This window comes from Paramisgurnus dabryanus, chromosome 6, assembly GCF_030506205.2.
Source record: "Paramisgurnus dabryanus chromosome 6, PD_genome_1.1, whole genome shotgun sequence".
NCBI classification, from domain to species: domain Eukaryota; kingdom Metazoa; phylum Chordata; class Actinopteri; order Cypriniformes; family Cobitidae; genus Paramisgurnus; species Paramisgurnus dabryanus.
Genome location: NC_133342.1, coordinates 39,771,595 through 39,786,523, shown reverse-complemented (window position 1 = coordinate 39,786,523; position 14,929 = coordinate 39,771,595). Strand labels below are relative to the sequence as shown.

The following is a 14,929-nucleotide window of genomic DNA, read 5'->3' as shown; positions in this document are numbered from 1 at the left end:
TTATGCCACTTTTCTGTAATGGTAGGTTCATCATAGCAACACGAAATAACCATTTTATGACCCTAACGAACACAAACACGTACTTGTTCGGCTTGCCGTCCGTCTACAATATAGCACTTCCGCCGTCCGTCATGGCGTCCATAATTCGCGCGAGTAGACCGTGACGTCACGTGCAAAGGGTCTATACATACCATCTTCAACACTGGGATTTTTTTGGCAAATTTAAATTAAGAATTAAATATTAATTGCATATTCTTCATTGTTATAAAGTAAATATGGTTATATCTTACAATGTGATTTTCTTTTTTTTTGACAAAGACTTAAACAGTTACTGTTTATTAGGCTCTAGGACATAACGAATTGTTTATTATAAATTTGGGATGGCCGGGGGTGGCGAGTCAGATGTTACTGAGTAAAGTGCATACTGAGTTGTCTGTTGTTTGTGTCAAGTAAACGGTGATAAACAGTTTTTGCAATGCAACCATTTTATTTATGTCCCCACCAATGCCAGAATCAAACCTACGCCCTTGTGCACATCTATAGTCTTACTAGCACTAAAACTATAACTGGTTATCACATCAGTACAACAGGTTTCTTAACCTTATATCAGTATTATTTATATACATATTCTCAGTGTTGGGAAAGTTCACTTTCTACATGAACTAATTATAATTTTTTTAAACGATTGCCATTATAGCCCATATAGAACCAACACAGACAGCAATTATTTGATCAGTTTTAACACTGAAGCTAAATGTGTCAGATTTCATCTTCATATCCAACTTTAGATACTTATCCAACCAGGGTTTACATTAGCATTGACTGTCTTTTAAATTTTGTATTTGCTTGTACATACCTTGAAAGGCTAGTCGGGTGGGGGTCGCACCCCGGGCGAGAAGCGCTGCGAGGTATTGCGTGTATGACAACGTGCACGTTAAATAGCGTGAGCTTAGTCAAAGTTTATTTCAAGATCCAGAATATGCGTTAGCAGCCTATGTTAATCGTTAACGATTTAAGACAAATATGATGTTATTTAATGTTAAACTATTTGAGTGCCGTGGCAGGAATTTCAGCAGCGTCTGTGTTGTTTTGATGACGCAATGCATGCAGCGTGACTGGTGAACACCGAGTGGTGGCGGTGTTGCCAGATTGGGTGTTTTTTCCGCTATACATTAAGGCCTTTAGTCGGATTTTCGCTTGGAAGAATATAAAAATCTGGCACCCTATTGAACGACGTTAAACTGAGAGAGCGGGCCGTTCACAGGCACCAGAATAAACGAGTTCACAGTTACGTTCATTAGACAGCAATACAGTACGTTCAGTTCACGTTCACCCAAAATATGAACGAGTTTGTATATTAAAATATACAGATTCTTATTTTGCCTTTACACTGACCACCTGCAGTACCCTCACGGACCACTAGTGGTCTGGGGACCACAGTTTGGGAATGGCCGGTATAGGGCAATCATAAATTTGTATTTTCTTTGTCTTTTTACAGATGATGCATGATTGCCATTTACTGTTATTGAAAGAATTGATGGCTTAATGGTTGCTTGAGAGATCACTTTAAATGTTGAATTGGGTCTTGTATTTTGAAGTGGCAAAGTGATTTATTGTGGAGAGTGTGTTTTGTTATTTGTTTTTCTTGTTTTATTTATCTTGGACCAACTAATGACCGTTGGGTTTCCTTTACCTCATATATGGTGTACTCTGTTAATGTGGGTGGAAACAACTTGTAGTGGTTTGAGGTGATTTACTTTTGGTGTGGAGTGCAGATTAAACAGGTTTTTGTTTTATTTGTAATTTGAGTGTGCACTTAATTGCAGAGTAATAACAATTGGATGGGATTGAACCCCTTGTGTATTGTAGTGGTTACAAGGTAGTTTTTTCTCTTTTTTGTTTGTTTGATCTTTTGCCATGTTTGATTGTCTGTGATGCGACTTCTGAATGCTGTAAAATAAACCTTTTCATTTTTTGCAAAGAAACACACTGTAGTAATTGCCCTTAATTTTAATGTTCTCCTCATCCCCTTGTGGGATGATGGGGTTACACAGACATTTAACAAGGGACCCTATTTGCACGATTAATTTATGTCAGTTTTTGCTTGTCTAATTGAAACATAAACAGGACATAAGAGATTGACGCAATCAGTCACAAAGCCAATTGTTAGGCAGAGAAAACACAGAGAGATCCCAGTGCAGATAATCAGAAAATGTTTATTAATGAAAGTCAATATCCACGACAAGTCTGGGCATAAAGGCCACACCGAGGCAGACGGCGGGTGAGAGGAGATAATCACACTGGAACAGGGAGAGATCCACACACGTCAGGGCACAAGCCACACTTCAGCAGACGGCAGGTGAGAAATGAGAATACACACTGGGAAAGATAAATCCACAACACGTCTGAGCACAACACCACACTCGGCAGACGGCGGGTGAGAAATGATCCTGTGGCGGGCAGAGAGAGCGAGAGCGTTAGTGGTGCTGAGTGCTGGACAGAGAGAAGCTGGACAGCTCCTGAGGCGAAGCACCGCCCAGCTGGGCAGCGGCAAAGCCGCGTGGGATTCCTCTGCACGGAGATGGAGAGAAAGGCAGTCTTTTTTAGTGCGATGGTAAATGCAGAAGACATCAGATGAAATCAGAGACGGTAATCCAAATCTTCACGATCAGCAGAGAGCACAGAGTAAACTGGAAAAAGCAATCAACAGACTAGATAAATACACACGACACGACAGGACTGGAATCTAGACGGGGCTAGAAACTGGCGAGCACATACAAAGACGAACTTGCAACGAGACACAAAACACGCAGGGATTAAATAGCAAACCGATTGGGCATCAAAATGAGGGGCAGCTGTGAAGTGACACACGTGAATGAAATCACACTGATGACACCCATGTGAGAGACGCGCACGTGTGAAGCTGTCAAAACAGAACACAAAACACAGGGAAACAAAAACCCAGCAGCCGGGAAGACCGAAATCATGACACCAATAGTGCTTCATATTCCAAGCTGATGTAATGATACAAGCTTACATAAAATATTTTCCACTAATCTGTTCCATAGGACAGCAAGAGAAGTGGAAACAGTCATTAGAAAAAAGAGAATTCATATTTTTATTATTATTTAAAAATACAGTTGTTGCCCCTAAATAATATAATGACACCACTAGGGATAACACCAAATACAATGGCATACTGTTTTGGAGTAGCAGAAATATTGAAACAAGGGAGAGATTCTTGGTAAGTAAGTGTGAGGATTTGGGGGCAGATGAACCCAATGCAGACAGGGGATGAACAAAACAGGAACTTTATTAACAAAAGGGAAAACAAAACCCACGAGGGGGCAAAACAAGACACGATCAACACTAAACTTGACATAAAATAAATAAGAACTTACAATTAACAAAAACAGACTAGACTAGGAATACACTGGACTAACAACTTACAGCAAGATGTACAACGGGCACAGACACAAGTCATGTGCTGAGTCCCAATTTGCATACTATCCGTCCTAAACAGTATGAGAAACTAGAATCAGTACGTCCCAAATCATAGTATGTTGAAATGAGTATCCCAAAGATACCCGGACGGTCTACTATTTCCGTTTAGAATTCGAAGTGCAGATCAATCCACACTCTAATGGCTAATATTGCCCACAACCCATTGCGTGCGGGAGGGAGGAGCTTAACCACACGGACCCTCTTGTGTATTTGTAGTAATACTGTAGCTGTACAAATGTCCAACAAAAGAAACATGGTTGCTACACTTTTACTATAGTAAAAGCATGATTCATTTTAATCTAGATATTTTTGAGTTATATACAAAAGTATAAAATTAAGTATAAAATACGTTAAACAATAGTTATACTACAAACTTTAAATATTTTGACTTTAAAATAAGTAGCTTTCGTTACATACATTGCACATGAACGTCAGAACCAGCCGCCTCACAAACGACCTGTGTTTGGTTCTACGATGACGGTCTGCTTCATTCCTCAATTTGGATCGAACACATTTTAAAAAAGATGGTAATAGTAAATAAAATTATATTGGACATAAGTTATAAGAATGAATGAAGTATTGTTAACAGTCGTGGTGTGCGTAACTAGGCAACCACGTTTTCGTTCACGTTGCATGACGTCATCAAAGTATGTCCCAGAACGTGCATACTCTTTTGCTACACACTCAAAAGTATCTACGCTTTCCTCACAAAAACAGTACATACTTTTAGGTCGTAGTATAAGTAGGCGAATTGGGACTCAGCAAAGGACTTTAAATAAGAGAACTAATGAGGGGAACAGGTGAAAATCATAACAGGTAAGGGATCGGGTAAAAAGTGACAGGACAATTAAAACACGTGACCTGATAATAAATAATTCATAGCCAATTGTTCACACACAAAACATGTTACTGTCAGAACCCTGTCACAATGAACTAGATGTAATACAAGACAAGATCCTGACAGTAAGTAAACATCTTGATTAAATAAGTGATTGAACCGACTGATCCCATTCCTAAATCAGTTTTAAAAAATGGGACTTTTGTTTATAACAAATATTCTTATTATTACAAATAAAATTATTGGTTGTGGGAATTTGTTTTTGAAAATCATAGATCATACTAATAAAGCTTTACTAATAAATTAATACCCCCATTACTGAAGCTGTTGGATAAAAACTGATTTTTGACATAATGGTGCAGTAGGGCTTAAGACTAGTCCCAGACTGAAATGCATGTTTGAGTTGCCTTCATTTAAAAACATCTTTGTAACCCTATACATTAAGGTTCATTAGTTAACATTAGTTAACTACATTAGTTAACACAAACTAATAATGAACTGCACTTATAAAACATTTATTCATCTTTATTAATATTAATTTCAACAATTACTAATACTTTATTAAAATCTTGTTTACATTAGTTAATGCACTGTGAACTAACATCAAAAAACAATTAAAAACTTTATTACTATTAACTAAAATTAACAAAGATGAATAAATACTGTAACAAATGTATTGCTCATGGTTTGTTCATGTTAGTTAATACATTAACTAATGTTAACTAATGAACCTTATTGTACTGTAAAGTTTCTTAACACATATCAGTGTAATTGTTTTGTCTCAAGATGCACACCAGTAGTTTTTGTAAGGTTTGTTTGTAAAAAAGACTATGCTATTGTTCGATGTGTTATCATTTGTTTAAAATGTTATACAGTTAAACTGTGGCTGTTTTATTGTCTATCTGATGAACAAGCACACATAATGAAAGCAGCTACATGCTTTTAAATTCCTCATATCGCTGGACTCTGACAATAAAATTGCAAAAACATTCAATATATTCAAAGAGTCAATATTTAAAGTGTAAAGACCTTTCTTCTTCATCACCTCTGTAGTTTGCTCTTGCAGGCTGGATCTCAACTTCTGGGCCAGATCTTAACTGATGGCGATCCATTCTTGATTTATTAATGATCACAGTTTGTGTTTTTTTGCTTGTCGACTGACATTTTGAGGTCTGACCACAGGTTCTCTATGGCCAATAAAAGCCTTTAAAACTTTTGAAATGCTTCATTGTTTTCTCTTAAATATATACATTTGAAAAAGCATACTTTGCAAAACACAAAATTTATGTCACCCAATGGTTTATTTACATCAGTTTATGCCCCAGCAGAGGTCTGTGCACATCAATGCTGTCTCAACTGGTAAGTAGCTGTCTAAACCACTTGCATACAGGAAGCAGAGTCTGACAGTTTTTGGTCAAGTTGTGAATTGAGTTGAACACTTCCTGATCTACTGACAGAATCAGACATTTCAGTTCATTTCTGTTTGATAGAATGGGTGATCTTCAGTATTTTGCTTTCTTTATCGCTCACCTTTAACACAGGTAATAAACTTTATTTAATTAATGACTAAAGACATGTTAATAAACTAAATATTGTTAAAGATTATCATAACACTGATGGCGATATTCAGCAGTGTTTACACCACTTATCATATATTGCTATGGTATGTATTATATGAAATAATTAAATGTCCATGTTTGTTTCCATTTTTTTTTATCTATAATGAGGTTTGTTAAAATAATTTTGCAGTGCATAATAACGTAGTTTCCATGTTCTTGTAAAGTGAAAGCAGGTTCCTGTTTATATGTGAGTTGTTGACAAATGACCGTTAACATTTTAGTTTTTCAATAAGAAGCGGTCAAAAATCTGCCTTCTTATAGAAATTCATCAAGTCATGTAACTTAAATATTCAATAAAGTAAACTAGTATAAACCTATTTTATTTCTCAGTGAATACTGTGCATGTAGGAAGTAAAGGTAAACTGCGCTGTTTCTGTAAATTCTGTATAAAATTCTGAATCAGATATATTTTTAACCAAAAGTGTTAAGTGAATTTGCATTAAAAGGTACAAACATGAAAACAGCGCTTTTTTTTGCTCCTACTGTACCCAAATAGGGGCATTTTGGACATGTTATAATAAATTATCTTTTGAGTATTTTGACCTGAAACTTTTTTTATAACTTCAGAAGAAACTATAATTTTGTACTGTTTTGTTGTTTTTGTTCGCAGAAAATATGGAAGTTTATTTGAACTGTATGTATGCTTCCAGTAAAACAAACCAGAAAATGAGAAAAATAGTCATAATATGAGCAATGACTAGTAAAAATTTGAGGAAAAATACTTTAAAAGCAATGAGTTTTGTAAAGTTTAAAGGATTGTGTACAAATATCTCACCCCAAATGCAAACAAAGTGATTAGCCTGTGGTGAGAAAGCAATCTGACCTAATGGACAAACAAACCAGGCTGAATATGATGGGTAAGGGTACAAGCAGTGTGTTTTGCAAATACATACTTCACACAATTTACAAGGAGTTTAGTGAGTATCTTGAGAAGATGAGCTTTAATCACTCAGTGTAACAGTGCTGCTATTAAAATCATTAAACAATATAAGGACAGCTACAAAAAACAAAACAATAAACTTGCAGCTGTTATCTGACAGATTACAATGAGCAGAATCCCCCAAAATATGCACAATGCCAGCCCATGCCTTTATGGGGCACTAAGGAGAATTTTATTTAGGGCGCCCTCGCTGCGTAATTTTATTACTAAATGTATTAGTTGTAGCTGTGTTTAGAAGTTTATTATGTATTACAATGTATTTTGATTGTCAAAACATTTGATAACAATTTCAGTACTTTACATTTTGAGTGAACTGTCCCTTTAAATTTTAAACACAGACTACATCGGGACTAATCAAACGTTGTAGATACTTGGGAGAAAAAGAGAAAATTAAAGAAATAGGGCTAAAGAAACGAATAAAGGTCAACTTTTTTCAAAAATACTTTAAAGGGTGTGAGGGATTTTAACAAGAAACGAACCCAAATGCAGACGTGACAACGAAAGGAATTTATTAACATAACAGGGGAAAAAAGGAAAACAAAACCCACGAGGGAGCAAAACAAGACAAGGAAAATACAACACTAAACTTAACAAAACTAACAACAAACTCTTCAAAACATTAAACAGACTACGACTAAGATATAACTAAATACTCACATGCTGAAGCATTTAGCTGAAGACGCAAACCGTAACTTGATGTTTTCTTTGATGGTCAGCGCTCAGTTCAAACAGTAACTACTACCTTCTTTCACTTGTTTTGACATTTAGGGTGAAGTCCAAATGGTGTTTATGCCCCCTTGATGGGTACTACAGGAAGAGTACATCACAAAAACAGTCACTTTAAATAAAAAGAAAATGACGTTTTATTTCATTGCTCTATTTGCCAAGTGAATTTGGCCACACCATGATACACAATTGTGCAACTTCCTCTAAAGTTTATACATAAAGGGATATTTTCCCCTCTGAAGGGCACTTCGAGAAGGGGACGCCACATAAACACTGACTCTGGATATAGAGAAATTAAGTTTCTTCTAGTTCTACTACTTATTGTTCACCAAGTATACAGTTAATCAGTCACAATATGAGACACAATTGGGCAACTCCCCCTAGAATATATACATTAAGAGTTTTAATCTTCAAAGGGAACAGGGCGATGATCACTTTCAAGTGGAATCCACCCTGAATAGAGCTATATATGCTTTGCATACTCAAGTGCATTCTAACCAATAAAATGACACTTTAATCTCACGTGAGTTTTATTAACAAATTTTGGCACATTTTAAAACTTTGCCATTTGAAAGGGAACTGAACCAAGCAGAGAATGAAACATTGTAACTATTTTAATCCATGTTATATTTAATTTAAGCTTGTGTAAAACTTGTAAAGCTTAACCCTTGTGCATTGTTCAAATTTACTACCCTTTCGTGTTGTTAGTGGATGAAAACATCCACTAAATTCAACGGCTATAAAAATGTATCGGATTAATATTTTTTTCAAATTTTTTTACATAAATCTGTTAATCAGCCTCAGTACTGATCAAAACTACCAAATCTTCACAAAAATTCAATGATTTTAACTCTTTAATTGCCAAGTTTATAAGTGGTGTCACTGATTTGGGGAAAAAACACACACAAAATGACCGAATTTCAATATAAAATGTGATTGTAAACTGGATTTTTTTAAACCTTTTTCACAGTCTTGGGCATGCCAAAGATTGGTAAAAACATTGGCTTTGAAGCATTTTTAGTTTTTGTGCAGCATCAGTTAAAAAAATGTTCTCCCTCATTTATTGTTATTGGCTGTTTTTGCCCCATTGACTTCCATTATAACCACATTTTTTGATTGCAGAGCTATGACACCTTTTTATCATGCATTTTTGAATGTTGGTGTTTTTTCCTTTTGCTAAGAGGTCAAATTAGTCATTTTTACTGTTGATCACCATGTGGCACTATTAACCCTTTAGTAGCCCTGTGCAAAAACAAAGCTTAATTTCTGGCTTGTACATTGTGTTTTCTGGAGTATAACTCCATAATAAAAGCATATTTGTGTGTGTGTGTGTGCGTGCGTGCGTGTGTGTGTGTGTGCGCGTATGTGTGTGTGTGTGTGTGTGTGTGTGTGTGTGTGTGTGTGTGTGTGTGTGTGTGTGCGTATGTGTGCGTATGTGTGTGTATGTGCATGAAAAAAATATATTCTGTAAAAATCTTCTCTGCATTAGACATTAGATTTATGAACATCATTATTATGAACACATAAGTGTTTAGTCATTCCAACAGGGCTTGCAGCATATCACTTGGTGCTCTCTGCAAGTTTGTCTGGAGGGACAGCAACTCATGCACGAGGGAGGTGAAAAGCTGTTTAGGAGAAGGCTTTCCTAGAAGACCTGGGAAAATCTCTGCAGCAATATTGAGGAGAGAGCATCACCCTCGCACACCACTTGCTACTGCACTGGTGAGAGAGATTCAGTCTCCTGCAGCTGTCTCTCTAGACACAAACCCACAGACACCAGCAGCACCAGCAGCTCAGGAGTGAAGAGGGGAACATGCAATTGGTGCAAAGAACAAACATGTCAGCACTTGTATCTGTTGTGGTGGACACACTTGCAGAGAGCACCAAGTGATATGCTGCAAGTCCTGCTGGAAATACTGAACACACACACACACATACACACATACACACTAAAAGTTAGTTTGATTGTTTAGTTCTCCATCCATCCTCTACTCTTGCTTCATTGTTCAATTTATTTGAAGTTGTTTTTGTGTTCATAATAAATGATGTTCATAAATCCGATGCAGAGAAGGTTTTTACAGAAAATTTCCCTAACCCCAACCATCACAAAAACCCTTCTCCTACTTCACATTTTCAGGAAACATCATTTTGTTTGATTTATAAACTTGTTTCCTCATGGGGACATCAAAATGTCCCCACAAGGTCACAAAGACACTGGTATTCCTATCTTTGTGGGGACAATTGGTCCCCACAACGTGATAATTACCAGGTACACACACACACACACACACACACACACACACACACACACGCACACAATAATATGCTTTTATTATGGAGTTACACTCCATATAACTCAATGTACAAGTCAGAAATTAAGCTTTGTTTTTGCACAGGGCTACTAAAGGGTTAATAGTGCCACATGGTGATAAACTGTAAAAATTACAAATTTGACCTCTTAGCAAAAGGAAAAAAATCCAACATTCAAAAATGCATCATAAAAAGGTGTCATAGCTCTGCAATCAAAAAATGTGGTTATAATGGAAGTCAATGGGGCAAAAACAGCCAATAACAATAAATGAGGGAGAAAAAAATTAAAACTGATGCTACACAAAAACTACAAATGTTTCAAAGCCAATGTTTTTACCGATCTTAGACATGTTCAAGACTCTGAAAAAGGTAAACAAAAATCCAGTTTACAATCACTTTTTATATTGAAAATCTGTCATTTTGTGTGTGTTTTTTCCCCAAATCAGTGACACACCTTATAAACTTGGCAATTAAAGGGTTAAAATCATGGAATTTTTGTGAAGATTTGGTAGTTTTGATCAGTACTGAGGTTGATTAACAGATTTATGAAAAAAAATTTGGAAAAAATATTCATCTGATAAATTTTTACAGCCGTTGAATTTAGTGGATGTTTTCATCCACTAACAACACGAAAGGGTAGTAAATTTGCCCACGGTATATCGTTGAGTTTTAAAAAAAATTCAAAGCATTTTCTTAAAATATATGTAAATATAAGATTTGTCACCAAAAATCATTCAATTTGCTAAAACAGAGAGAAAGTTACGGCCAAATTAAGAGTAAAAAAAACTCTGTAGTGGATGAAAACATCCCCAACAACACATGAGGGTTAATGAAACCAACATTTATTCATCTGTATTCCTCTCTTACATCAGGGTTCAGTACTGAAGACACTGTGTTTGTGAAGACAGGAGCTTCTGTTGAACTGAATATACAGAGAGATAAACTACCTGATAAGTTTGATGATATATACTGGCAGAATGAAAAATCACAAACTATAGTGAAATATTATAATAAATTTAAAGCAGTACAAGATTACCCTTCCTACAAGGACAGAGTGGAGTTTAATAATGAAAGTTTCTCTCTAACACTGAAGAACATGAAGAAGACAGACAGTGGAGTTTATACAGCAAAAATAACTGGAACAACAAATAGAGATGTTGCTGAACACAGAGTATCTGTTATAGGTGAGTGAGTATAGAGAGTCTGTTGTGATTTAATGTTACTGCATTTGTTTGGGCCTTTCTTTAAGACCGCAGAAGCATGGCAGTGGGCTTGCAATTTGAAACTGATAACTGATCAACAAAACTCTGTTTGAAATTATAAAAATTACACAAAAATAACACAAAACTATTATAATGGTGAAACATTGTGTCTGTCCCACTCCAACAAATGGCCCACATGTGGATCAGTGACCGTTTTCAAAAATACTCTCACTACATTATTCTTTTGGCAAAATGGGTGAAATATAAAAACTAAACTCTCAAAGCTTTCAAATGATATGTAGTCATATTAGTGTAAAAAAAAAAACAATTTTTTAAACAAAACATTGTTTTAAATGTAAGGTGTACTGTTAAAATCATTTATACCACGGGCTGTTGCATGCTTTATTTTGATAAAAAAAAGTTTAATTGGTGTTGATTATTTTTCTGTAAAACGCACACCTGACCTGTCTTAAAGTAACCACTAGAGCAATGTCTGTGTTAACTGTGGTATAAGAGGAATCATTGACTCTGGTCCTTTACATTATTAGAAAACAATAAACACCCACAGTGCAATAACCACCTTATGTGTGCATTATTTTCAAATAATTCAACGGCCCATCGTCAATGATTCATTACCCAAACTACAGTTCTTATCAGAATGTTGTAAAACTAAAGTAAATATGTTTCAGACGCAGTGAAGACTCCTGAGCTGACTGTCATCTCTAACTGGTCCAGCAGTGACTCCTGTACTGTAAACTTCACATGTAGAGCTCATGACCTCACACTTAACTCCATTTATAATAATGATAACTGCTCTCCAGAGAAAGTGACATCAAATGAGAAGTTCACTCTCATCCTGATCTGTAGTAATGAAGCCATCATCTGTAACCATAGCAACCATATCAGCTGGAAAACAGACAGAATAGACATTACACAGCTTTGTAAAGGTAAATATTTATCTGCTGGCCCATCATCAAAAACCACAGACACAATCAAATATACACAGATTATCTGCTATTCATGTGTCTCACAAAACAAAGCTTTCTTCTTGATTTACTAATCTTAAAACTATATTTTCTGAAGAAGAATAGACTGATGACTGCAGTTTTTTATTTAATAATCTCTAGTAGGGATTGAAGGACACAATCTACTCCCCCCCAGACAAATGTATAGTGTGTTCAGTATTGTGATGCTTGTTCTTGTTGCTGGAGTGATTGTGTTTTGTGGTTTGGTCCTTTACTGTTGCTGCAGGAATAAAAAAGGTATGTATTCTTTTCAGAAACTAAAATATTGTAATATTGTACAGTAAGTGTTTAGTTTGTGTTACATGAGTTTAGCTGAGAGAAATCCCCTCAGTCCTCAAATGCACACTGTCAGAAAAAAGATACAAAACTGTACTCTTTTCTGTCGCTGGGGTGGACCCAGAGGTGTGGACTCGAGTCATGTGACTTGGACTCGAGTCAGACTCGAGTCATTAATTTGATGACTTCAGACTCGACTCGACAAAATGTACAAAGAATTGCAACTCGACTTGGACCTTAACATCAATGACTCGTGACTTCCCTTGGACTTGCGCCTTTTGACTCGAGTAGACTTGCTACTTCACATGAAAAAAAATTTGCACCACCTGCGTGCAGAGAGCACGTGCGCTGCCTGCACGACAGCCAATCACTGTAGTCCCATGTTGGTTTGGATATTGGGACCGTACCAGCAGTACAGCTCAGCAGTGGTGTAGTCTATGAGGTGATACGCAGGTACACGCCTTATACCCACTAGGATTTGTCAAGGAATTCCGTATACAGGGACGTGCACAGGAATTTTTAGGGGCAGTTGCTCTGACCTAAATAAAGGGCACCCCCCCCCTAAATATTTTTTTAAACACGGCCTATATGAAGGATTGAGAATAACAGGGTCTTTATTAAAATCAGCAAACATGTTTGCCTAATGCCTACCAAAAAAATTGTAGCCTAGGCTGCTTGTCTGCAAGCTGTAGCTAGCTGCTATCTGTCTGATTATTTAGGCTTAAACGTGGCAAACTCAGCCTAGATTCATGAAGATTTTAACAGAGGTGGAAAGAGTAGCCAAAAACTTTACTCAAGTAAAAGTACAAGTAACTAAATAAATAATTACTCAAGTAGAAGTAAAAAGTATGCAATGAAAATAATACTCAAGAAGCGAGTTACACACAAACACACACACACACACACACACACACACACACACACACACACACACACACACACACACACACACAATACAGTGCCCTCCATAAGTATCAGAACTGTAAAGACAAGATTTTTCTGTTTGCTGTGGAGACCAGAAATTGGTAAGATAAGTATCAGTATGTCAGAAGTTTAGAATGTCACATTTTATTAACCTTTGTTTATGTTTCAACACATACATGCTTTAACAACAAAGAACAACAGCATTAAATGCTGACTTATGTATGTTGTACACAAATGCACATAAGTGAATCAAACTGATCCTACACATTTTATGCTTTTCATGTGTAAACAATCAGGACACAGCTCAGTGACCATTAAAAAAAAATAATATGACAGATTCTGTACATTTGTCTCATGTTCATCTTTTAATGTTTAGACATTTCTTGACTCCACAACAAACAGAAGAATACTTATGAAGGGCACTTCTACAGTATGTGTAAAACTGCAACATACACAAACAGTACAGAAAAAAGAATACAAACACAGAATAGACAAGCATTTCAAATTAACAAATTAACTCTAGTCTCAATGTTGATGTAGCTTATAGCTGAAATATCAGACAAGTAAGCTGACAACAGTTTTGCATATGTATAAAGTTAGAAATTTCCTAAGATGGTCTGAGGACATTGACAGTTTACACTTACATAAAAATTATTTTAGACAAAACTCATGTTTTCTTACGTTGTCATGTCATGTGTGTTTTGTGAGAATCACTTACATCATATACAGTACAGTATACAGCGAATCAGATGTCAATCATCGATGGATTTTCTTCAATCTGTGCTACTATGCTTCTGGAGGTTGCACGCGTTTAACTGTGTCTGACGACGAACAGGTCGCGTGGGTACATGTGTGAAGTTTTGCTTTTAGTTAAAAGATTGGTAAATTCATTTCCACGTCACCCAAAAATAGTTATATTCTGCGTGTTTCTACATAGGTTACGAGTAAAACAGCTTCGGACGATTCTGTTTTTGCAGCGATCTGAACAATTCATTCAAACTGATTCGCGAATCAATTTAAATGTTTGGCCCATTCGCTTTGTAAAGAATCGATTCAAAAGACTCGTTTATTTGCAAAACTTTGTAAGGAATCGACTCAAACGAGTCATTAATTCGCGAATGCGCCAGAAACACAAGATAGCAATTTAAAAATAAAATACAAATTTCGTAATTAATTAAAATACAGTAACGAAGGAACGCTGCATAGTGTAAACGAAGTAAAAGTAAAAAAAAATTTCCACCTCGGAAGGGCAACTTGAGTCGAAAAGGGCATATGGGCAGTTGCCCGGGCAACCTGAGCAACCCCCCTGTGCACGTCCCTGTCCGTATACCCACTAAAAATAGTGTGAGGATGCGTAACAGCATGGTTTTGTGACATTTCAAACTTTTAGTCATATAATTTAGATGTGAAGCACTGACCATTAGCATGCTACACTTGCTACTTTAGCGGGTTGATGCATATACATATTAGGCTATATATTTGGTGTTTGACTTCCTGCCGTACTGCGCGATCCGATCGGCGTATGAAATCAAATTACAATAGCAGCGCGAAAGTGACTGGAGCAG

At 36.3% G+C, this 14,929-nt stretch overlaps 1 protein-coding gene across 1 annotated transcript in view; it reads left to right on the top strand.

Moving 5' to 3' along the window:
* Positions 1-13,671, top strand: part of LOC135767141 (CD48 antigen-like) — a 30,603-nt gene extending 16,932 nt beyond the window's left edge. Inside the window, exons 2-3 of the mRNA XM_065276772.2 lie at positions 10,810-11,121; positions 11,829-13,671. Coding sequence (XP_065132844.1) covers positions 10,810-11,121; positions 11,829-12,199 — 683 coding nt within the window. The 3' untranslated portion in view covers positions 12,200-13,671. The remainder of the gene's footprint in view (positions 1-10,809; positions 11,122-11,828) is intronic.
* The last annotated feature ends 1,258 nt before the right edge of the window (positions 13,672-14,929 follow it).